General features: G+C 40.1%; 1 protein-coding gene across 3 annotated transcripts in view; it reads left to right on the top strand.

Moving 5' to 3' along the window:
* ehhadh (enoyl-CoA, hydratase/3-hydroxyacyl CoA dehydrogenase) overlaps nucleotides 1-24,788 on the top strand; it is a 185,173-nt gene that overhangs the window by 84,649 nt on the left and 75,736 nt on the right. The window contains exon 6 of one of the 3 annotated variants that reach the window (XM_028807544.2): nucleotides 13,922-14,263. The exons of 1 other annotated variant lie outside the window; for it this stretch is intronic. In XM_028807544.2, the coding sequence (XP_028663377.2) occupies nucleotides 13,922-14,263 (342 nt within the window). The remainder of the gene's footprint in view (nucleotides 1-13,921; nucleotides 14,264-24,788) is intronic. One more of the 3 variants, XM_051931374.1, reaches the window with a different exon arrangement.

Genomic DNA, 24,788 nt, shown 5'->3' with positions numbered 1-24,788 from the left:
TTGAGGGACCTTGTAGCACTGGTGTATTTTTTGTGGCTGGAGTCTAACTGCAGCATTTTTAGTTAAATGATATCAGTTTGTGGGAAAGCAAGTGAAAAATGTGAGACAATCCTGCTTTCTTCATTGTGGCTTCAGCTACAAAGGTACCTCAATTCTGGATGTAAGCAAGTTTAATTATTTTTGGAAAATATACACAGAAAAACATGTATATGTTGTCTCCCATTGCAGTAAAAACTCAGCATTCTCTTAGTAGATGATTGTCTCTTGTATGTTTTCCTTTATTTCTTTTAGTAAATGCAACCTTTCAAAACAATAAATGGACACATATCTTTTATTCATCTGCATGAATATGTTGTCATTTTACTGAAGAATTTATAATAAATATAATATGCACCAAAGTGCAATTTTGAATATAATATTCTCAAATCAACTTAATCCAATTTAGAGTCGGGATAGATCCAGCAAACCTAGGCTCAAAGTACAAAACAGCCTTGGACATGGGGGGCCAGCCCATTGCAGGAAGCTTAATTATAATTGCATTAAAAGTGTTGATTAAATCACATAATCAGATGTTTCCCTTGGAGATTAAAGAAAAGGCTTAATTTGAAGAGGCACTTGATGTCATTTCAAGTAATTTACAGCCCCAGCCCAGAATGCTTATTTTCACAGAATAAAATGTGTACCTGTCACTTTGTCCATCACTACTGAAGGAAAGCTGCAGATTGCACTGGAGAGCAGCTGGAAGTTGATGCTTTCAATTTTAAAGCTAAAGACAAATCCCTGCTATGCTGACACAATTGTTCTAAAGGGCTCTTTGTCATGTGGGAGTTTAAAATACCATTAAGAATGGAAAGGACAGCCGCAGATCAATTCAGATAGATAAGCATATCACATCCAAATATGAGTCGCCTGAAGGTCAGATTTTTCTGACAAATCAACACTGGCTCTTTAAGCCCTGGGAACCAGTAAATAAGAGTGACACTTTCAATGCAAGACTGCAGCCTCCTGGGCTCTGTGTCAGGAGATTGTGGGGATTAGAGAACCTCACCATATCATCAGAAGTTAAATTTTTAAACAAAGTGTGACCTTATTTTATCATATGGCGTTCTTAAAGGAGCAGGGGCAAATATGCATTTCCTCAGTGAAAAAAGATATTCAGGTGCAATGTAACACTTTCTAACATATATTTGAAAAAAGAAGTTTTGTTTTTCATTATGGAATACTATTTATAGTTAAGTGATAAATCAAAACAATATCATAAAAACATATACATTTAAAGGAGTCATCTCTTAGACAGTGTGGTTACTTAAGTGGCAATTATGCAAGCTTTAAACCTGTGCCTTCATCAAAGCTGTAATTATGTTTCAAACATAATCATAATCATTGTATTGCTACTATGTTTCCTTATTTTAAAGCTAGCAATACTGTACTACACATCGTCACAAATGTATATATCTGTTCAGAGTTACATTTATCCCCAATACACTTCAGTCCATTCTTTCATTGATTTTTCTGAACCTCTTTGACCATTGCAGAGTCACAGTGAACTACAACCTATTCTTCTAGCATTAAGCATAATGCAGATGTCAACATTTGATGGGACACCAGTCTTTCATAATGTTTATGTTTAAAACAGCTATTTCCCAGAACTTTCTGTTCTGTTAAAGGATTGGGTAGAGCTGGAGCCACTCCTGCCAGCAATGGGTATAAGACAAATCTCTGGTTAGATGCAGACATCAAATGGCTGCTTGTATGAATCAGCACAGGATACTCAGATGGCACTGCGGCAAAGAACTGGAGAAAACCATGGGGTATCTTTGCATGTCATTTTGTAAATCACCAGAAAAATGCTACCATGGCTTATGTTGTGCTTTGTTATGCAGACATGCTGATGCTGTCTACAGTATAACACAAACAAAAACCCAACACAATTAGTGCTGGAAAATTGTTCATTCATTTCAGTTACCCACCATATTGTGATTTTTACATTAAGCAAATGCAAGTTTACATTGAACATGGTCTAAACCAACAGTAGATTGTCCATTCTTTCTATGTAATGGTGTAGAATATCTAAACAATGAAATATTATAGCACATTTTTGATTAGGTTACTCTAGCCTGTATGTATCTATGAAAACATTAGTGTCGTGTTTTCAGGTTGTTTGCTGATTATATGAGTTTAAGGCAGCTTTTCATATATAGCAGGTTGTTAATAAAAAACACGTTTTAGTTTATAAGACTGATTTTTATTGTTGTGAAATACCTTCAGCCGTTAGTGTTACAGCTTTGGTTGTATGCTCAATTTCAGTCTCTCTCCTCTGATGTATTCCTTGCTGATATAGACAGTCATATGGGGTTGAGTTTAATACCCATAACACATTCAGTACGACTGCAACTGACATGTAATAAAATCCCCTTATTAACTGCACTTCTGTCTACATAGCCATGAGTGTGCATGTGGTTCTGGAAGAAGAGATTAAACTTAAAATTTACACAAGTAGCACAATGTTTTTTTCTAGTGAAAAATATAATAAAAACTGCATCAAACATACCATATTCTGTAATGAAGTATGCACAGCTTCTCAGTTATGCAAGGAAACGTTATATTGGGAAGCATGGTGGTGTACTGCTCAGCACCACTGTCTGACAGCTCCAGAGGCTCACTTTTGATTTCCAGACGTTTTTCTATTTAGAGCTTTCTTGTTCTCTCTGTGTATATTTGGAATTTTCTCAGGATACTCCACATTTCCTCCATATACCATAGACCAGCGTTTCCCAAACTCGGTCCTGGGGACCCACTGTGGCTGCAGGTTTTTGTTCCAACCACATTCCTAATCAGCAAAAACACCTGATACCACTGATCTCATTTAATTAGCTGTTTTTTTTTCTTTTATTCGAATTCAGAAAAGCATAGCAGAATGATTTTTACATTTATAAGGCATTTAGAAATATATTTATTTTTGCTATAGATTTAAATGCTTAACTCTCTTTTGTTGATTTCATTATATTTTGCCCTTTCTCTGTGTTATTGAAAACAATTAAAAACGAGCAGAGCAGACACGAAGGCAAACCACACTAAATAATCAAAGGTTGCAACTACTTTAGTGTCAAACCCAATAATTAATAAATAATGGGTTAATTAAACAATTAGAACACCTTGAAAAGTAGAATGAAAATCAGGATGAAAATACTGTTAAAAAGAAAAAAATAAATCCTTCCCATATAACTGCTTGGTACATTTTAATGTTTTTTTAACAAACTTAGTTTTCTAATTTCTATATTGTTCCCAAAACAGAAAACTTGGGAAATAACAGTTTACTTAATTAGACCAGGAGTCCAATTAAAAACAGAAGCTGGTTGAAACAAAAACCTGCAGCCACAGTGGGTCTCCAGGATTGAGTTTGGGAAACACTGCCATAGACATGTATGCCAGGTTAGTTAACAAATCAAAATTGTTTCTGAATATGAGTGTGGGTGTACGAGTGATAGCATTAGGCTAAAACCTCCATCTTGTGCTACACGCTGCTGAGATAGAAACATGGACACCCCGCAACCATCTACTGACATGGGCACCTCACAACCATCTATTTGCTTGAGCACACAGACAAGTGTTTGGGGCACCTTTGGGCAAACCCAACATAATGTAAGACAAAACAATAAACATGAATTAACATGTCTGACATGAACCATCTTTACAACAACAACAACATTTATTTATATAGCACATTTTCATACAAATAATGCAGCTCAAAGTGCTTTACATGATGAAGAAAGAGAAAAAAGACAAAATAAATCAGAATTAAAATAAGGGAACACTAATTAACATAGAATAAAAATTAAGGTCCGATGGCCAGGGAGGATAGAAAAAACAAAAAAAAACAGACGGCTGGAGAAAAAAAATTAAATTTGCAGGGGTTCCAGGCCACGAGACCGCCCAGCCCCCTCATTCACACAAGAAAGTCTTCAAACAGACTGGAGAAAGATGGTGGCAGATACTGGTTTCTCGATCTGCAGAAGGAAGAAGAGAAAAATGGTTACAGGACAGCGTGTGGAGTGGGGTTACAAATGGACAAGCCCTGAAGTTGTTTCCTATGCATGCATGGGTGACAACAGATATATTTATAGTAGTCGATACACTTAATTCACAGATATCTTCAATACATTTAACTTGAGCAAAGAAGAGGAGCTGTATTACCACAATTGTATTTTTACACATATTAAGGTTTTTATTCCTGTGAACATGAAAATGTGACTGTGAATGCAGAGGTGAAAAAACTAACCTATGTCTTAAAGGTTCATAGATAGAACAAAATTTGAATTACAAAGACAGAGATGCATAAGAAGCATAGTGAGTTGCCAAAAACAAGTTCTCGGGCGCTTCCTGTATTAATTCTGAATTTTTAGTGCATTGGAAAGGATATGAAAATATCCAATATGCCAGTCTTTTTGCCAGCCAATTAAAATATCAAAAACTCAATCTTAAAAAAATAAAACTAAAATGTACTATTGTCTAAAACACTGAGATTTTATAAGAGCCTATTATATTATCATCAATACTGGTGTCACATATTACAATACCTTAGCAAGTATTAAAGAAAAAAATATACATCAAATTAAAAAGTTTCCTTAAGGCACATTTGAAATTCTGCTAACAATGCTTTAACACAAAAATTAGTAAAATAGTAAAACTGAAATTGATTTTCATAATTCTCAGGTGTGTCACTCAAACTATCAGTACGTATGTTCAATAAATATTTACTGTGTACCTGTGGTCTGTGCATTCAATAACCTTTGCACTCATATAACCTGCTTATGAAAAATTGTTATTCCTTAATTTACCATATATATTTTATTATTTCTTATCTTTACTATTATGCTACAGTGCTTATTTTTCCCTTTTATTATACATTCTTGCTTTTAGTCTTCACTATTATTCTATTATCAGTCTGTGAGAAAGTATTCCTTGCGCTTTGCCTGTAGGAATATTGACAATGTTCTTTGATTTCAGATTTTTCTAGCAAGGGGAAGCAATGAAGTTTATAGTTAGACACCAATTGATTTCCATCCATCCATCCATTTTCCAACCCGCTGAATCCGAACACAGGGTCACGGGGGTCTGCTGGAGCCAATCCCAGCCAACACAGGGCACAAGGCAGGAACCAATCCTGGGCAGGGTGCCAACCCACCGCAGGACACACACAAACACATCCACACACCAAGCACACACTAGGGCCAATTTAGAATCGCCAATCCACCTAACCAGCATGTCTTTGGACTGTGGGAGGAAACCGGAGCGCCCGGAGGAAACCCACGCAGACATGGGGAGAACATGCAAACTCCACGCAGGGAGGACCCGGGAAGCGAACCCAGGTCCCCAGGTCTCCCAACTGCGAGGCAGCAGCGCTACCCACTGCGCCACCGTGCCGCCCACCAATTGATTTATTGTACCAAAACAATATTATTACAAACTTTAAAAATAAAGTGTTGCTACACCCTGGCATTTGAGATTCTACAACCACTGAACCCTGGACATGCTAGAGTTCACAACTGGTAGCCTGCTCAGCCCGGGACTTTCAAATTTCAGCCATCTATAACCTTTGACATCCCAAACTTCTGCACACTCTGATAGCATCTGAACAAGATAACAGCTAAAGCACTGAAAACACCTCAGCTAACTCCTTCGTTCATTTCTCTCCATTTTTATCATGGCTCTCCCAGTACTGCTTGACTGTGGATTTGTTCTGAATGTTTAGTGCAAGCTAAGTATAGAATCATTGTTTATGAAGTGATTGCTTTTGGTTTTTGTTGGGCTTATTTTGTTGCACTTGTGACTTTGAATATTGTGAATATTGTTTTGTTTGGAAATTTTGTATTATCAGTTTATGTTTCTTATATATATATATATATATTTATAGATTAAAGTCTGTGCCTTACTCTTTGTCTGTTAACCCTATGGGAGCAGGGCCAACATTAATGTACCCAGGGAAACCACCCTAAGGCAACTTAAGAGCCTAGTAGACCACAGGATGATTGCTGTGGCATTCACTTCTACTTCTATCACCTTTCTTTTTGAACTTTTAGATTCCATAAGTGCCTTTTTGTTTTGTATTTTTGCCTTATTAAGGTCTAAGCTTTTTGGGATTCTGGACTGGTTTCTCTCACTTTGGTTTGCTTTTAAGACACCCCTTTCTTAATCATTTTTGCTTTTGACCTTGTGTTTCATTCTGAATATATTTTGTTAGTAAATTATTAAAATTTGAAGAAACTAATTTTTTTTGTCATTTTGGACCAGGGTGTTATGGTTTAGCTTTCGTCCTGGCCCAAGTAAATTTTTATTTGATGGGTTATTTTTATGTTTTATCAGAAGATTATTGGCTTTCCTCTGTTGCACTTGTGTAGGCCTACTTAAAGTTTGTGAGAAAACCCATTTTTGAGCAGCAGGCCTCGAGACTGGGCCTTGCTTTGGGGCTCAGGCTTCATTTTGATATTTTGGAGCGAGCACTTTACAAAACAGTTGTTTTGCAGTTCTGTTATAAAGACTAGAGTTCCCAAATGTGTAAGTGTCAAAAAATACTCATAATGCCAATTATGGAAGAATTACTGTCAAACCCCAGCTAAAAATGACAAAATGACAACGAAGACTCTTTATTAAAATGAAAACGATTTGTTTTAACAAAAGCTATGTAGAAGAAAAATAAGCTCTGAGGAGCATGAAGGCATAGAAAGCAATGCCATCTAAAGGCAATCCCAAAAGTGAGCAAAGTCCTAATCTGAAATTCAAGAGGCAAAGTTAAAAAACAGAGCACAGGTTCAAAAAAATCTAGTAAATCACAATAAGCACCTAAGTAATCACCACAAGAGAAACTTGCCACCATGAGCGCATTCACAATGAACCACAATGGACTGTAGGTTGTTTTCAGCCTTTATAGGGCTGAGGGTAGTCCCTTGATGGTGATGGGCAGGTGGCACATGTGACGATGCGGGTTCTGTTCCATGCTCCCATCTTACTTCTGGGAGCTCTCAAACCTGACACCGTCGGTAATGTCACCGATGTTCTAGGCAGTGAAGACATCAACCATGAAGCAAGGGGATGGTGCTAAAAGTGCAAAGTGCTTTTATTAAAAAACAACCAAAACAAAGTGTCCAAATAAATAAGTGCAGTGTCTCTCCCTCACTCACGCATCGCTTTCTCCTTCCTGCTTCCTTCTCCTTTAACCTCCTGTTCTCTTTTTCTTCTCTCCTCTATTTTCTCTCTCTTCTTTCCTTCCTCTACTTTCTTTCTCTCCTCTATTTTTCTCCCCCCTCTCCCATCCGCCTCGCGCTTCTATTAAATATTACAGGGACGTGGATCAGATGTGGCAATTAGCAGCTCCCGGCAACAATTACGGATGCGGACGACTCACCTGTGCACTTAAGTGAGGACTGTCCACATCACAAATCAACCGGGAACTGCTCCGGCCACACTACCACGCCCCCTCTCTAAGCCGCAAGTACGGCGACTATTTATTTAAAAAGTGGCCTTTTTGACTTGAGCTGTGGACCTAGTACACCACAGCCCAGTCTATTGGGGCACCACCCACAAAACACATGGCACATAATAAAAGATGCTTAAACATTGAGAAACTAAAAAACCTACAATGTTAACATAAACAAGAACAAAATAAACATAAAAATGATATTTGAACCCCAGACGGGTGGAACCCTGGCTGAAATACAACAGGGTTCCCTCCTCTAATTTTGAAATTTAAAAAATTGAAGCCACTACTCTTTTTTGATGGATTTGGCCATGCTGAACGCCTGCTTCTCGTGTCTGAGGTTATGTTGATGCCTAAGGCATACTTCTGGAGGCAAAACATGCACATTTGAAGTTTTGAGTGAGCCAGGCAGATTATAACAACAGCCCAGTAGCCCCATTGGGAAATGTTAAAGAAAACTAAAAGTTGTGTCAGCAACATGCCCAAGAGGTACTGCTTATACTTTGGCACCAGTGGGCTGTTGGACTAACACGCTACAAAATGAAAAACAAAATGGGGAATTCATTTGAGGCGGAATGTCCTAAAACTATGAAGCACTTTGCAGAGGTGTTGGAACCAAGCAATAATGTTGGGTCTGATACAGTCCCCACTCCAGACATGGTAAGGGGGCTTTTGAAATGCTGTGGATGGGCATGGCATGATAAAGTCTTAAAAATCCAACATGTAACAGTATACCCAACAGCAGGGCTGGCACAATAAATAATACGAGTGTGCAGCCAACAACAGAAAAAGAATACTTTCACTGGTGAGCACAGTGATCACAGTACTTTTCATAATTGTGAATTTCCCCTTGGGATTAATAAAGTATCTATCTATCTATCTATCTATCTATCTATCTATCTATCTATCTATCTATCTATCTATCTATCTATCTATCTATCTATCTATCTATCTATCTATCTATCTATCTATCTATCTATCTATCTATCTATCTATCTATCTATCTATCTATCTATCTATCTAACTATCTATCTATCTATCTAATGCCACCTGATGCATAGTACATTTTTGTTGCCCATTTGACCTAACCCCCATATATCCTTACTAGCCATGAGACTTTACATGTAATTCACATTCAATACATATTCCTGTATTCTTGTACAGGCTTTTAAAAAAAAAAAAAAAAAAGCATTCTCTGAATATCGGACAAAAATTTCTAAATAATATATCATTTTTGGAACAAATGCAAAGCAATAAAAAGGATTAGCTTTAAAACAATAAAATGCACAAAACTGGTATTAAAAACAATAAAATATATAATATGAAATTGAATGTGGAATTAAACTTTTCCTGCATGCTTCTGAAAATACCTTGGCTGTTTCAAACTGTCCTGCAAGGTTAAAGGTGTCAGCTCTTTCTAAATAAACACTCACTGTGCAAACTTAATAGACTTTTAACAGATATTGGGACTGAAACTTTAAACAGATTCCAGACATTTTGATGATTATACTCCTCACTTTGGTTATACAGTAAACCCCCGCAAAGTCACAGTTCAGAGTTCACAGCCTCAGTCTTTTGCAGATTTTACCCTAGAACCTAACTAATAATTGTTAGCGGAAACCGCAGATGTCCTCTGCAATTTTTTATGGCTTTTTTCGTGGCAGTACTGTACTGTAGAGAGAACACAACGCAACCGTAGAGGAAAACACGGCTTGTGATGGTGAAAGAAGCCAATCCAAGAGCGTTATTCATTTCTCCTTGCTGCTGAATGGCTGCTGCTCTGTCCGGCAAATGCAGCCCACCATTCACGTATCATAACAGTCTACTGCGTGCTAGCTATCTCGAGTGTTTCGCTAAGCACTCTCGTGTTTTTCATTTTGTTCTTCTTAAAGCCCTAAGATGCTGCCCAAACGCCCTACACCTTCTAAGGCTTCTGGCAATGAACCTAAACACCAGAAAAAGTTTAAGACAGTCCAGGAGAAGGTTGAACTACTGGATTTGCTCCCGAAACAAAAAGTTATGCTGCAGTAGCCACCCAAGGAGCTGTAAATCTTTTGCTTTGGCGTGCAGTCATTATCTTCATTACATACCTTCATCGTATTGCACAGCTAATTCATCACCATCATCTTCAATCAATATCATTCATTATTGGTGAGTTCCCATACATTTTACTGTATTTTTATTAAATTAAGTTATTACATATTTACCCTACTTATACCAAAGAAAATGACAGCGCATACCAAAGAAAACGTGCTTGCATGAATTACAGTACATATAGGGGTAACATCTGTATTTTACATTCTAGCACTGCAAGAGACAGCAGTGCAGTACTGTACATTATACGGGTTTACCTTTGCATTCTTTTTTTTAGGGTAATGTATTAAGCTGAGTGTGAAATAAAATTAAAGTGTTCTGGGGGCATATTTAGAGTTTAAACTATAAAAATAGGCATTTATAGGCATTTTTTTCACCACATCCAAAATTTGTGGTTTTTCAGAATTCGCGGGTGCTCTAAGAACGTAACCCCCGTGAATTTCGGTGGTCGTCTGTATTTGCATTTTTCCAATCACAAATGGTCTCTAGCAGCGTTCCAGTTTTTCTCACAATTTTTAAAAGGTAGTTTATAAATTAGGCACCAGATGTGCATATAATTCTTAGGGTCCACACTTCACTTTTTTGTTTTATTATTTCATAATTTAAAAAAATGTTACATGACAATGCTGCCCTCATCATAGTGCTGCCTGAGGCAGCTAAATGACCTGTTGGAGCCAAACCTGGGCTGACATCACCAGGAAGCTCTCTGTTTGCAGTGTTCGGTTAAGGCTGGAAGCTTTGTTTAGCTCAGTTTGATAAGAAAATACTTTTGAATACTGTTGTATACAGGCTCAAATAAATCCACCAGGAAGCACTCAACCTTCCACTATCTATTCATCCAAGTCAGAAAGTTTTGTTTAGGTCAAGCTGAAAAGATTCTACTTATAAGATCTGTTGTAATCTAATCTAATTTGAATGTATGGGAATTATAATTGATTAAAAGTAAGTTATATATGTTGCTGCTTGGCCCAATTCTATGGCATGCTCCACTCTAAGCAGTGCTGTACAAGTCAGGCAGCCACTTGTTTGCAGGGTTTTGTTAAAGATGTGAACAAATGCATTTGGAGATAAAGCAGCACTTTTTTTTTGGCTGTTAGATATGACAAATGGAGTTGATTAATAAACACAAACATACCAAAAAAAGTAATTGCAGTTTTTGGCTTTGTTAGGAAAACTGAAATTTTTCTTTTTTGTTGAAAGATTATACCCGGCCTTATCATGCTATCTTTTACTATTTGTCTGTTTTCTAAGCTGTCTTTTTCCAGTTGAAAGACACAGGGAGTCAATAAAGGGTGCAAGGAAGAAACCTGATAGGTGACACATACTAACTCACACTAGCTCATGTCAGGTCAAGTTATAATTGTGAGAGAAAATCTGGAGTGTCAGGAGGAAACTTGAATAAGGACTATGTGTAGATGTAACCTCAATACAAAAGTCATCACTGACTGTCATCTACCAGATCACTGTGCCTCTTTTTATCATTCAACTGTCATTCTTTAAATTAGTACTGAGTTGCCTTTTCTTTTGATTTGTCACACTAGTTGTGCAAACCTAACATAAAATAGCATTCTCAGTCTTGCATAATCCATTTCAGGGTCCCAGAAAGGCTAGAACCCATCCTAGCAGCACTGGGAGCAAAGCAGGAAACAGCCCCATGACAGACACACATACTCGCCCACAGTGTCAGTTTGGATTCACCACCTTACCAGCCCGTCTTTCTGAGTTGTCGGATATGACTTTATAAAAATAAAACCCTTGCTTTAAATGGCTACCAATTGTGATCACAGTAATCATTTCTAGTATTGACTTCACTTCTGTGTATGCATTTATTGCTTTTGTAAGTGCAACTTTTGACATATTCAATTGCATTTTGTTGAGTCATTATTTTTGTGTGATAAAGAATGGATTTGTACTAGAAAGACAAGTTTTATAACTCAGTATATCTTCACAGAATTTTCTTACATAATTAATGAGTTTGTGGAGTTAAATAATTCAGTTTCTCCTCTGAATGTCTTGATTTGTTTTCACTGAAAATGTAAAGAAACATTTGCTAAGTTATCACTTAGTTTCAAAAATCATGAAGTGTTCAGGGCATATTTATCCCCCTTAATAGGAAGAGCAAATGCCCTGTGAATAATTATCTGTTAGTTCAAATTTCAAGTCTCGTTCTTGTATTCAGAAGTATGGTGGTGCATGCTGGGTTTGAATTCCATTCCTGTTCACCTGTCTGTGTGGATTGTGCATGTTCTCTCTGTGCTTGCTTGAGTATTACTGCAGTTCCTGTGGTCAAAGAGATGTGTGATCTACTAAATGTCAATTGTAAGTTAGAAAAGAATTACAATAGGCAAACACATCTTTGCATTATTGATGATATATATATATATTTTTTTGTAACACCTTGTAGGCATGACCACAACTCAAATAAAGCAATCTTGCAATGGATGCTGCAAATAACCTCATTGTTAATTGCTATGAGAAATGAAAGAAAATGTGAAATAATATGGCATTGCGAGTAGAATATACTGTATAACTGCCATTACCTTATTTAGTCTATACTTATTGTGAACATTCATTTCTACAACTTTCCCTAGTTCTCACATGTGAGTTGAAGCTGAAAGTCACTTTCAGCACCTTTGTGCCTTCTTTTTAAAGAGAATTTATTGGTAATTTTTTGGGGTTATTCAAGCCTTATTGTAATTCCTTTTTGGTGTAAGTCAGGAAATATCCTTATGTCAGTAGCTGGATTTAACATAAATGGATTTATTTATCTGAATGCAGGCACAGTGGCAAAGTAGTTAATGCTGCAATCACACCACTTAAGATGCTCTGCAACAGGTACCCAGTATTGCTGGGATGTTCTCCAAACCCTGTGATCCAGGAATGCATTAATTGGATTAGAAAATAGTTGGATTTGTTTTTTAGGTAACATAGTGGTTGGCTCTATTTTGTTATAGCACCTAGAATAGGACTTGAATCCCTGGATAGTTACTACTTTATAAGAGGGAACTTTGTACTTTCTTCCCATACACTACTGGGTTTTCCTCCAGATACTAAATTTCCCACATCCCAAAATGTTTCCTTCCACAAGCACCCCACTTTTATAGCCCGTGAACCAGAACAGATGGGGTGAGTTGCCCTCACTGCCATCTTCTCAGAACTGTGTGGGAAAGGAGACAATGTGGTTAGCTGTTGCGCCCCCTGATGTCCCGGGGTGGTAGTCCTTGCCATAGAAGGTAACTCTGTGATGAGCATGTGCCACAATATATATGGCTGACAATTCTTTTTTTTTTTTTTTGAAAATCCATTCATGACTAAAGAGTATTCCTTGGAGTTTTATGAAGGAAATAATACATTCTTTTAGTAAGAAAAATATTTTTAAAATGCCAAAAACAATGCTGGGCTCAATTGTCATCAATAACCCAGAACCAGAGGTTTTAGACCACTGCCTACTTCATGAATAACTCGGACAACATCGACCTGCTGCTGCCAATGAATTCTCTAAGCAAAAATGTTATAATTTCCTACTTCGCTCACTTCCTTTAATGATTCATTTACACAAGCCTGAAGAAATTGAATACCATAATAAAAATGGGTTATTACAGCAGAAGAGCTGCAGTAGATTTAACTGTTGTTTTCAATTCCAATTTTCTTTTTCATTTTTTTATTATTTGTAATAAAGATTACAATTATCAAGAGTGGGAGAAATGGGTAATTGCTTTACAGATGTCACTGGAAGGTGGCTATTCAACTGCAAGGCTAATGATTTGTGAAATGATCATTTATTGATATTTCTTGGTGTTGTGTATTGATAATGCATTAGAAATAAAACATCTTTAACCTTAAATGCAGAATGAATTGAGTTGCCACTCTTTATTAGATCAGCATAAATAATGGTGCATATTGCTGATTTACCGTGAAATGTATATCATGAAGTAGAGAACTATAAATATCTCCTTTTCTCATGGTTTTTCTTTTTCATTTTGTGTTTGACAGTAATACCATACGTGGTCTGATGAATATTGAACTATGATGTTAAATGAGAGTATACAAATCTAAACAATATTTCTTAGATAATGAATATGCTTGTAGACTTTTGATTTAGAGAGTTTGAACCATCATCATATGCTCCACTTGTATGTGTCTGAAATAGTCAGTAGCCATCTGCTTCGATTTTAAAATCTAGACTTAACTATGCTGATATTTTAACAAGTAACAGTTAAATAATTGTGTCAAATAGAGTACTGTATGTTTTTAGAACATTTGAATTTTACAGCAAGTACAATCATCTAAAAGAGATTTGATCTCCAGATTCAGTCTGTTCCTGTCATGCTTGTTTTGCTTTTTTATTTTTAGGAAAGCCATTGGAATCTAGGAGACTTAGCCTGAGAACCACACCATGCCCCCCAGATGTCGAGTCTTTTCTTGATGAAGCTCTTGCAAGTATCAGAAAGCATTCAAGAGGCGCGATTGCACCCTTGGCTTGCTTGCAGGCAGTAAGGGCTTCAGTCTACTCTACATTTGATGAAGGATTAAAAAAAGAACAAGAACTCTTTAAAATGCTCCTCACTTCTGGACAAGCCCGAGCTTTACAGTACAGTTTCTTTGCACAGAGAGCTACAAAAAAGTGGAGTATGCCAAGTGGTGCCACCTGGAAAAATACTTCAGCTAGGCCATTGAGAAAAGCAGCTGTTATAGGTAAGTTATCCACCATTAGTCGGAACTGGTCATCAGGTTAGTGTATACTGAACAATGGGTACAGTTTCATGCAACTTTGTGGGGTGCTGTTTTGAAATGGGTGTCCTTAAAGTTTCCTCTTTCTAAAAAGCAGAAGTAGACAACTCCATTTGGCTATTCCAAGATAAACAAATGGCTCACTTGCTTTATTTGTAGTCCAGTTATTTCAGTAAAAGAAACGTTTCTCTTAAAAAGCAAGTAGATAACTTTTTGAATCAGTAGTGCTGTGATTCCTAGTATTTGTTATTTTATTTTGAGACTTTTTTGATTTATTTTATATATGAATCATGAATTCCAAGCACTTGGAGTTATTTATACATATATACTAGGGGGCTCTGCCCCCTGCTCACTTCGCTCGCTGTTCCTTTTGGGGGGTAATAGCTCCCTAGTTGGAATAAGTTCTTTTGTAATTGTGGTGTTTAAAGTAACCGAAAACTATATAGATATGATATTAAAAGGTGATATCCCTCCCATAGTGATACGGCGGTAAAAATCGCATAAGAGAAAATAACAGCTTTCTTTACTGATGATTTATGCGGCATTACAGATGGGAAGCCTATAGCAAGACAATACCAAGGTGGGATCTTGATCTATACAGTGTGCCATTTCTCGTTTCTGCGCTGGAAGGCTTTTCAGGACAGATGACGATATCACCCATCCGTCTGTTGCCATCAAAATGTTTGGCTGCTGTCCAAGTCGTTTTATACTGTCTTCTCCACGTGCAGGCCCTTACTTATGTTCCAAATGCACCCCATGAAGACAGAAAACAATTATTCCTCTAGAAGCAAAACTTTACATTTCAATCCATCTGCATAATTAAAATTCTATGTGCAGTTTTTATTATATATCTAATAAAATACCACATATAACATTAATTAGCTTTTCTTTTTAATGTCTGAGTAACTGCTTAGTTAGATGCATGCACATACACACACACACACACACACACATATATATATATATATATATATATATATATATATATATATATATATATATATATATATATATACAGTATACAGTATATACACATATACATACACATACATATATACACATATACAAATACACACATACACATATATATATACATACATATATACAGTACATACATACATACATATATACACATACACACACACACCTTTTTGTTTCTGCCATGTGTAATGTTGAGGGATTTGCGCATACATATATGCTTTTGCATTTACATCTGTTTTATTAAGTTCAAAATAAGCCATTAATTTTGTATTTCTATTTTTCGCTACCTTTAAAGCTTTTGCTTCTTCACCCTTTTTAAATTGAATCATATTCTGACCTGGTAAATTAATCGTTAATAATTCAACAGAATGACTTCAACCATGCATTGGCAATTCCATTAAATGCCACCCGCTTTCCATTGCACTGATATACCAAGTATCTAAATGTGCTTAAACTTCTTGAGACTGTTCTTTGGATAAAGTTACGCGTACTCTATCGTGCTCTTTATGAATGTACTTGTAGATGTACTTAATTCTCATTTCCGGTGTACAATACTTGACATTAATATGACAACTGAATTGTTTGAGCAAATACGGGTTATATGGTACAATCATTGAATTATCGATCATCACAATTTTACCATCTTTCTTTTCGTGATAAGTGTGTTGTTCATGCCGAATATCTCTTCGGCGATAATCTGGAAAGCCAGCCTTAGTCTTATCTGTTGATTGAACGAATGCTTTAGGAAATTTCTTTTAACACTTTTTCTCATTTGAGTCCCAACATGCTGTGTTTAATGACTTTGTACCGTAATTCAGGATAGGTTTCTCTGTTTGGAATTTCAGCACAGACAAAGCGATCTGCATCATCAGCAGTTAATAATTTATTTTGCAAAGTAACCAATAAATGTATGTGAGGTAAACCCCATTTTTGAAATTCGATTGTGTAAATGTATGCTCTGATTTGACCGAACACCATTTCGATTCTATGTTGCATCGCTTCTCAGTTATCATAAATGTACACGTGCCCAAATTGTGGTGTCTTCGAAATTATTATTACAGTAATCCCTCCTCCATCGCGGGGGTTGCGTTCCAGAGCCACCCGTGAAATAAGAAAATCCGCGAAGTAGAAACCATATGTTTATATGGTTATTTTTATATTGTCATGCTTGGGTCACAGATTTGCTTAGAAACACAGGAGGTTGTAGAGAGACAGGAACGTTATTCAAACACTGCAAACAAACATTTGTCTCTTTTTCAAAAGTTTAAACTGTGCTCCATGACAAGACAGAGATGACAGTTCAGTCTCACAATTAAAAGAATGCAAACATATCTTCCTCTTCAAAGGAGCAAACAAATCAATAGGGCTGTTTGCTTTTAAGTATGCGAAGCACCGCGGCACAAAGCTGTTGAAGGCGGCAGCTCACACCCCCTCCGTCAGGAGCAGAGAGAGAGAGAAAGAGAGACAGATAAAAAAATCAATACGTGCCCTTCGTGCTTTTAAGTATGCGAAGCACCGTGCTGCATGTCGCTTCACGAAGCAGCTGCACAGAAGGTAGCCAACGTGAAGATAATCTTTCAGCATTTTTAGACGAGCATCTGTATCATCTAGGTGTGCGAACAGCCCCCCTGCTCAATCCCCCTACGTCAGGATCAGAAAAAGTCAGCGCGAGAGAGAGAGAAAAGTAAGCTGGGTAGCTTCTCAGCCATCTGCCAATAGCGTCCCTTGTATGAAATCAACTGGGCAAACCAACTGAGGAAGCATGTACCAGAAATTAAAAGACCCATTGTCCGCAGAAATCTGCGAACCAGCAAAAAATCCGCGATATATATTTAAATATGCTTACATATAAAATCCGCGATGGAGTGAAACCGCGAAAGGCGAAGCGCGATATAGCGAGGGATCACTGTATTTATTTTATTTTTTTAATTAATTTTATTGTAATCATTCCGTACAAATAGATCAATTTTTACAAAAAATAGGATGGAAAACAAATCAAACCCCACCCCTGAGAAGGAGAGCATGGCCAAAGGAGTAATACTTAAGGCTTGTAAACATGCCTAAATTATTGAGTTTAATAGGGCAAAAAAGATAAATGGAGAAGGAAAAGAAATACGGAAATAATTATTTCTTCTTATTCTAAAACATTATTAATTAGATCCTGCCAGGTTTTGAAAAGATTCTGTACAGATCCTCTAACTGAGAATTTGATTTTTTCCAATTTCAAATATTATAATACATCGGTTTCCCACTGACTTATTAGAGGAGAGTTAGGATTCTTCCAATTTAACATAATTAGTCTGCGTGCCAAAAGTGTAGTGAATGCAATCACAGTTTGCTTGTCCTTCTCCACTTCAAATCTATCCGGAAGAACACCAAACACAGCTATTAATGGGTTAGGAGGGATTGTGACACCAAGGCTGTCTGAATGGCACTTAAAAATTTTGGTCCAAAATGATGTTAATTTGGTGCATACCCAAAACATGTGACCCAGTGAGGCAGGAGCTTGGTTGCAGCATTCGCAGGTTGGATCTTGCCCTGGAAACATTTTGGACAGTTTTAAGTGAGACAGATAAGCTCGATATATAATTTTGAGTTGAATAATTCTATGCTTTGCGCATATGGAGCTCAAGTGAATTCTCTGCATGGCTACCTTTCACTCCTTTTCTGATATATTAATTGAGAGATCTTTTTCCCATTGTCCTCTTGGATCTTTGAAAGGAAGGGACTCTAATAAAATTTTATATATTGAAATGGTGTCTAAGTCCTCAAAATTGAGCAGTATTTTTTCCAGCATGGTGGACGGTACGAGTTGAGGAAAATTGGGCAGGTTCTGTTTAACAAAGTTTCTAATTTGAAGGTAGTGAAATAAATGTGTAGCTGGAAGGTTACATTTGGAATGTAATTGTTCAAAGGATGCAAAGATATTGTCTATATAAAGATCTCTGAGCAATTTAATTCCAAATGTTTTCCAGATATTAAAAACTAGATATGTTTGCGAGGGTTGAAAGAGCTGGTTCCCCTGCAGAGGTGCCACAGATAACAGATTTTCCATCTTAAATTGCTTTCTAAATTGGTTCCATGTTCTGAGTGAGTGAAGCACAATTGGGTTATTAGTATATTTGCCATAACTTGCATTTATTGGAGCGCAGAGCAGGGAATATAAAGAAGTACTGCAGGATTTTACTTTGTAAAAAAGACACAAAGAATCGATAAAGGTTTGGGGTTTTCCGGCCCCGTATACTGTGGGAAAAGTGCACGTTGATAATATTTGGTTTACAATTATCATAACACCGTTCGCCATCATGGCGGACGGGGGGAACATTTATGAGGGAGGGACCGGAAATGGATGAAGCGCTGCTGGGAAGGAACCGAGATGGATGATGGGACTGCTGACGTCATTGGGCTGCGACAGAGGGAAGGCGGAAGTGGCGTGTTGAGAGTCCATGTTCAGACGTTCATGGCGGTGTTGTGTCTTTCTTTCTGTTTGGAATAAAATAGAGAAAGGTTAGTACTCCGCCATTCCCGTCTGGTATATGTCTTCGCGCAACAGTTTAGGTCGTTCCGCGGCTCCCTAATCGCGCGTGCGTGACATGACCCCCCCCTCAGCCCAGACCCATCGGGTCGGGCGGACCGAACCGAGAGGTCGTGAACCCGGGAGAGGGCATCAGCATTGGCCTGAAGGGGACCCCGGCGATAAGTAACGGTGAACTTGTATGGCTGCAGGTCCAAAAACCACCTGGTGACACGAGGGTTCGACTCCTTGTGCAGGGCCATCCACTGCAGGGCGGCATGGTCCGTTACCAGAGCGAACTCACGACCCAGCAGGTAGTACCGCAGATGAGTCACCGCCCACTTTATGGCCAAGGCTTCCCTCTCAACCGCCGCGTACCGGGTCTCTCGGTCCAACAGTTTCCGGCTCAGGTAAAACACGGGGTGTTCGGCACCGTCGACGCTCTGGCTCAACACTGCACCCAGGCCTGTGTCCGAAGCGTCGGTCTGGAGAAGAAAAGGTAAAGAGAAGTTAGGGGTGTGTAATATAGGTGCCGACGTCAGGGCCGTTTTCAAGTCACTGAATGCCCGTTCCGCTTTCTGGTTCCATACCACATAGACAGGAGACCCTTTCTTTGTCAGGTCAGTCAAGGGTGCTGCCTTTTCAGAGAAACGGGGAACAAACCGGCGGTAATACCCCGCTAACCCTAAGAAAGCCTGCACCTGTTTCTTGGTCATCGGACGGGGCCATTCTAAGATGTCTTTTATTTTGGAGCATTGGGGTTTCACCTGTCCCCGCCCAACTAGGTAGCCTAAATATTTGGCCTCCCTTAAGCCAAAGTAACACTTACGGGGGTTAATGCGGAGGCCGGCTTTCGCTAGTGTGGCAAGAACAGCATACACCTGCAGTATATGTTCCTCCCAGGTGCCAGAATAAATGACTACGTCATCCAAGTAGGCGGCACAATAGGATTGATGGGGTCGTAGCACTCTGTCCACCAGACGCTGGAACGTAGCAGGTGCCCCGTGCAACCCGAATGGGAGGACCTTATACTGCCAATGTCCACTAGGGGTACTGAATGCTGTTTTCTCTCTGGCGGATGCCGTTAGGGGAATTTGCCAGTACCCTTTTGTCATGTCTAAGGTAGTCAAGTATTGTGCCCTCCCTAGGCGCTCCAAGAGCTCGTCCACTCGGGGCATAGGGTAGGCATCGAACTTAGAGACTTGGTTCAGACGCCTGAAGTCATTGCAGAACCTCCAGGACCCGTCTGGCTTAGATACGAGGACGATAGGACTGGACCAGGGACTATAGCTTTCCTCAATAATATTCATGTCCAGCATCCTTTGGATTTCTAATTCCACTTCCGTCCTCTTTGCTTCCGGGAGGCGATAGGGTCTCTCCCTGACTATCACCCCCGGGTCTGTAACAATATCGTGCTCAATCAAGGAAGTACGGCCAGGTACTTCGCTAACCACTTCGGGGACGGCCTGGATAGCATGTTCCAGCTCCAGCCGTTGTAATGGGGTTAAGTCTGGTCCGAGGTTAAGTGTGAGTTTACGTGCGCAAAGGGAGAGGGCAGTACCGGAGGGTGGAGCCTCGTCCCTATCTCTCCACGGCTTTAACACGTTCACGTGGTACACTCTCTCGGCCGGTCTACGATTCGGTTGTTTCACCAAATAATCCACCAGCCCTTTCCGCTCCTTAACCTCATAGGGGCCCTGCCAATGGGCCAGCAATTTGGAATGGGATGTGGGTACGAGCACCATTACGCGGTCTCCGGGGTGAAATTCCCGGAGAACAGCATTTTTATTATAGGACCGGGCTTGCGTTGCTTGAGCACGGGTCATGTGATCTTTTAGGAGGGGTCGGATTTTGTTCATTCTATCGCGCATTTGCGCGATGTACTCCAAAACATTACAGCCAGGCAGAGCCTCCTCCTCCCAGCCTTCTTTTAATATATCTAAAAGCCCCCGGGGCTGACGTCCATATAAGAGTTCAAAGGGGGAGAAACCCGTGGAGGCCTGTGGGACTTCCCGGTAAGCAAAGAGCACGAAGGGCAAAAGCTCGTCCCAGTTCCGACCGTCCGCGCTGACTACCTTACGTAACATCTGCTTAAGTGTCTGGTTAAACCGCTCCACTAAGCCATCGGTTTGCGGGTGATAAACCGACGTCCTCAGATGTTTGATTTTCAGTAACTTAGCAACCTCCCTGAACGTATCCGAAGTAAAGGGAGTACCTTGGTCCGTGAGGACTTCTTTAGGTATTCCCACTCGGGCAAAGAGCCTGACTAATTCCCGTGCGATATTCTTGGAAGTAGCGGACCGTAAGGGTACCGCTTCTGGGTATCGAGTGGCGTAATCTACCATGACCAATATGTATTTTTGGCCACGGGTCGAAGGTTCCAGGGGACCTACAAGATCAATACCGATCCTCTCGAAGGGAACATCAATAAGGGGAATAGGAACTAAAGGAGCGCGGTCCCTCCTAGGAATCTGACGGATCTGACACTCCGGGCAGGATTGACAGAAACGTCGGACCTCCTCATTTATTCCTGGCCAATAAAACCGCTGTTTAATTCTTTCCAGCGTTTTTTTTCGGCTCCCAAATGGGCGCCCAGGAGGTGGGAGTGAGCCAGTTCGCAAACCTCCCGCCGGAAGGTTCGCGGCACTAACAATAACTTCCGCGCTCCACCTTCGTGACTCGCAACTCGATACAACAGATCATGTTCTAATACAAAGTAGGGCTCCGGTGGTAAGGAACCATCAGGCAAATGGCCATTTATTGAAACGATTGCATTCCGGGCGTTTTTTAGGGAATCATCATTCCATTGCTCCCTTTTAAATGACGCGGGGGTAGACCGGAACTGATTGATCATAGAGTCTATTGGGTCCGCATATACGGGAGCTCTGCAGACTCTTTGACTCGTGCCCTCGCCCGGATCATCTTCCGGGTCGGGGTCCGACGCTAGAGACTCTTCCCCCCGGTCACTGTTATTTACGGCGATTGCCCGTGTGCACGGCCTGGGAGCCGCGGGGGTAGTGCTTCGCGTACCCATAACAAGACCCAACTTAGCCCCAGGAGTGGTTAATTGTTTCCCGCTGTTGCTATTGGACCAGTCGTGTCCCAAAATGACAGGAAAAGGTGGCTCGGGTAACACTGCGACTGTTAATCGGGACAAGCCACCATTCCATGCCAGAAAACACTTTGCGGACTTATAAGACTTGGTCTCCCCATGTACACAAGTTACACTGACGTACTGGTATCGCCATTGTTGCGGTAAAACATAACGGCGAGCAACAATGGTAATGTTACTGCCGGAATCAAACAATGCAAGCACAGAATGACCATTTACTAAAACCACTCCCGTATTCGGAATAGCCAGAGGGTTCGACAGAGCACAGTACCTTTCGGTGGTGGCCCAAGTGCAGTCCATTGGCTCCTGGAGTGGCTGATATAACGGGCAGGCAGACAACAGGTGACCGAGGTCCCCGCACTTGAAACAGCGCGGTGGCCCGGGTCTGTCCTTGGGTTTCGGCGGTGCTTCCGCCACGCGACGTGTGGGCTCGGAGTGACTGGACCGTCCCTGTCGGGCGCCACGAGCCGGCCTTTCCGATCCCCCGGCTCGGTGAACCGCAAGTTGACGCTCCAGGACCTCCAAGAGTCCTTTCATATCTTTATAAGGATGTCTACGGACCTGCTGGGCGAGATATCCTGGCATAGCATTTACTAAGCCCTCACAAGCCACCTGCTCTACTACTTTACGCGCTTGGGGACCTTCTGGTCTTAACCAACGCCCCATCTTGCTCCAGAACTCGAAAGCCTGGGCTCGGGCAGGGTGGTCGGGGTTGAACTGCCAGGTTCGCCACTCACTCGCCTGCTGGTCCGTAGTGATGCCGTAGCGACTAAGGATCTCTGGTTTTAGGAGGTCGTAATCTGCGGCCTCCTCCTCAGGGAGATCATAATAGGCCCGCTGCGCAGCACCCTTCAGGTACGGAGCCAAAATGGACGCCCACTCCGCCCGCGGCCACTGGTTGCGAGAGGCGGTCCTCTCAAATATGCCGAGGTATGATTCTATGTCGTCGGCATCTGACAACGGTACCATCGGAGGAGGCGGTGGTCTGGAGGGCTCCGGTCTTACCGCTTCTGCCGTTGTCAGCCTTGCCTTAGTTGCTTCCAGCTCCCTCGTTGTTTCTGCGTGTGCGATCCGAAGATTCTGAATTTGGGCAGCCATCCCGGTCAACACTTCGTTCAGGTCCTGTCCTTCTGTCATGTTCGGACAAGCTTTCTATCCTGCCGACTACGCCACTGTAAAAAAGACACAAAGAATCGATAAAGGTTTGGGGTTTTCCGGCCCCGTATACTGTGGGAAAAGTGCACGTTGATAATATTTGGTTTACAATTATCATAACACCGTTCGCCATCATGGCGGACGGGGGGAACATTTATGAGGGAGGGACCGGAAATGGATGAAGCGCTGCTGGGAAGGAACCGAGATGGATGATGGGACTGCTGACGTCATTGGGCTGCGACAGAGGGAAGGCGGAAGTGGCGTGTTGAGAGTCCATGTTCAGACGTTCATGGCGGTGTTGTGTCTTTCTTTCTGTTTGGAATAAAATAGAGAAAGGTTAGTACTCCGCCATTCCCGTCTGGTATATGTCTTCGCGCAACAGTTTAGGTCGTTCCGCGGCTCCCTAATCGCGCGTGCGTGACAACTTCTATTGTGGACCAAGCCTGTGTATGTTCATTTATTTGTGTCCAGGTTTTTATGGCTTGTATGTTTGCTGCCAAGTAATAAAACTGAAAATTAGGTAGAGCCATGCCACCTTCTGCCTGAGGTCTTTGTAGGGTCGCTCTTCAGATACGTGAATGTTTTGAGTTCCAAATAAATGAGGTTATGATTGAATCTAATTGCTTAAAAATGATTTATTGATATATATTGGAATGTTTTGAAATAAAAAAAGAAGCTTAGGAAAGTTGTTCATCTTAACAACGTTAATTCTTCTGGCTAGAGTGAGATGAAGGGTTGACCATCTATGCAAGTCTTGCTTAATTTTTTCCATACAGACGGTGAAATTTTGTTGATAAAGACCTTTATGTTTACTTGTGATATTTACCCCTAGGTATTTAAACTGATCTGCTATGGTAAAAGGTAGGGTGTCCAATCTAATATTATATGCTTGTGAATTCACTGGAAAGAGTATACTTTTATTCAAATTAATTCTGAGACCAGAGATCTTTTGAAATTCTGTATCTGCTGTTAAAACTACAGGCACAGTGTTTTCTGGGTCTGATATATATAAAACCATATCATCTGCATATAGAGAAATTTTCTGTTCCAGTCCTTCTCTGATAATTCCCTTTATCTGATAAGAATTTCGACAGTGGACCGCCAGTGGTTCAATGGCGATTGCAAACAGCAGTGGTGACAAGGGGCATCCTTGTCTGGTGCCACGTTCTAGTTTAAAGTAGTCTGAACAAATGTTGTTAATACAAACTGAAGATTCTGGACAGGTGTACATTAGTGAAAAGGTAGTCAGTTCAATCATATCAAATGCTTTTTCTGCATCCAATGAGAATATCATCTCTGGGATGTTTGACTTTGCTGGTGAATAAATTACATTAAAAAGGCGTCGAAGATTGGAAGATAAGTGTCAGCCTTTAATAAATCCAGTTTGATCCTGTGATATTACTGAAGGCAGTACTTTCTCCATCCTTCTAGCTATAATTTTTGAGAGTATCTTAACATCATTATTCAGAAGTGAAATTGGTCTGTATGATGCACATTGTAACAAGTCCTTATTTTGTTTAGGAAAGATGGTGATTAATGCTTGACGAAAACTTTGAGGTAGAACTTGATTGTCTCTAGCTTCTGTAAATGTTGCCAATAAGAGGGGAGCTAGCTGAGTGGAGAATCTATACTAACAAAAGGCAAAGCCCTCACTGACTCACTGACTGACTGACTGACTGACTCACTCATCACTAATTCTCCAACTTCCCGTGTAGGTAGAAGTCTGA

The sequence above is a fragment of the Erpetoichthys calabaricus genome, chromosome 8 (assembly GCF_900747795.2).
Source record: "Erpetoichthys calabaricus chromosome 8, fErpCal1.3, whole genome shotgun sequence".
In the NCBI taxonomy this organism is placed as follows: domain Eukaryota; kingdom Metazoa; phylum Chordata; class Cladistia; order Polypteriformes; family Polypteridae; genus Erpetoichthys; species Erpetoichthys calabaricus.
This window is presented reverse-complemented; position numbering and strand designations above follow the sequence as displayed.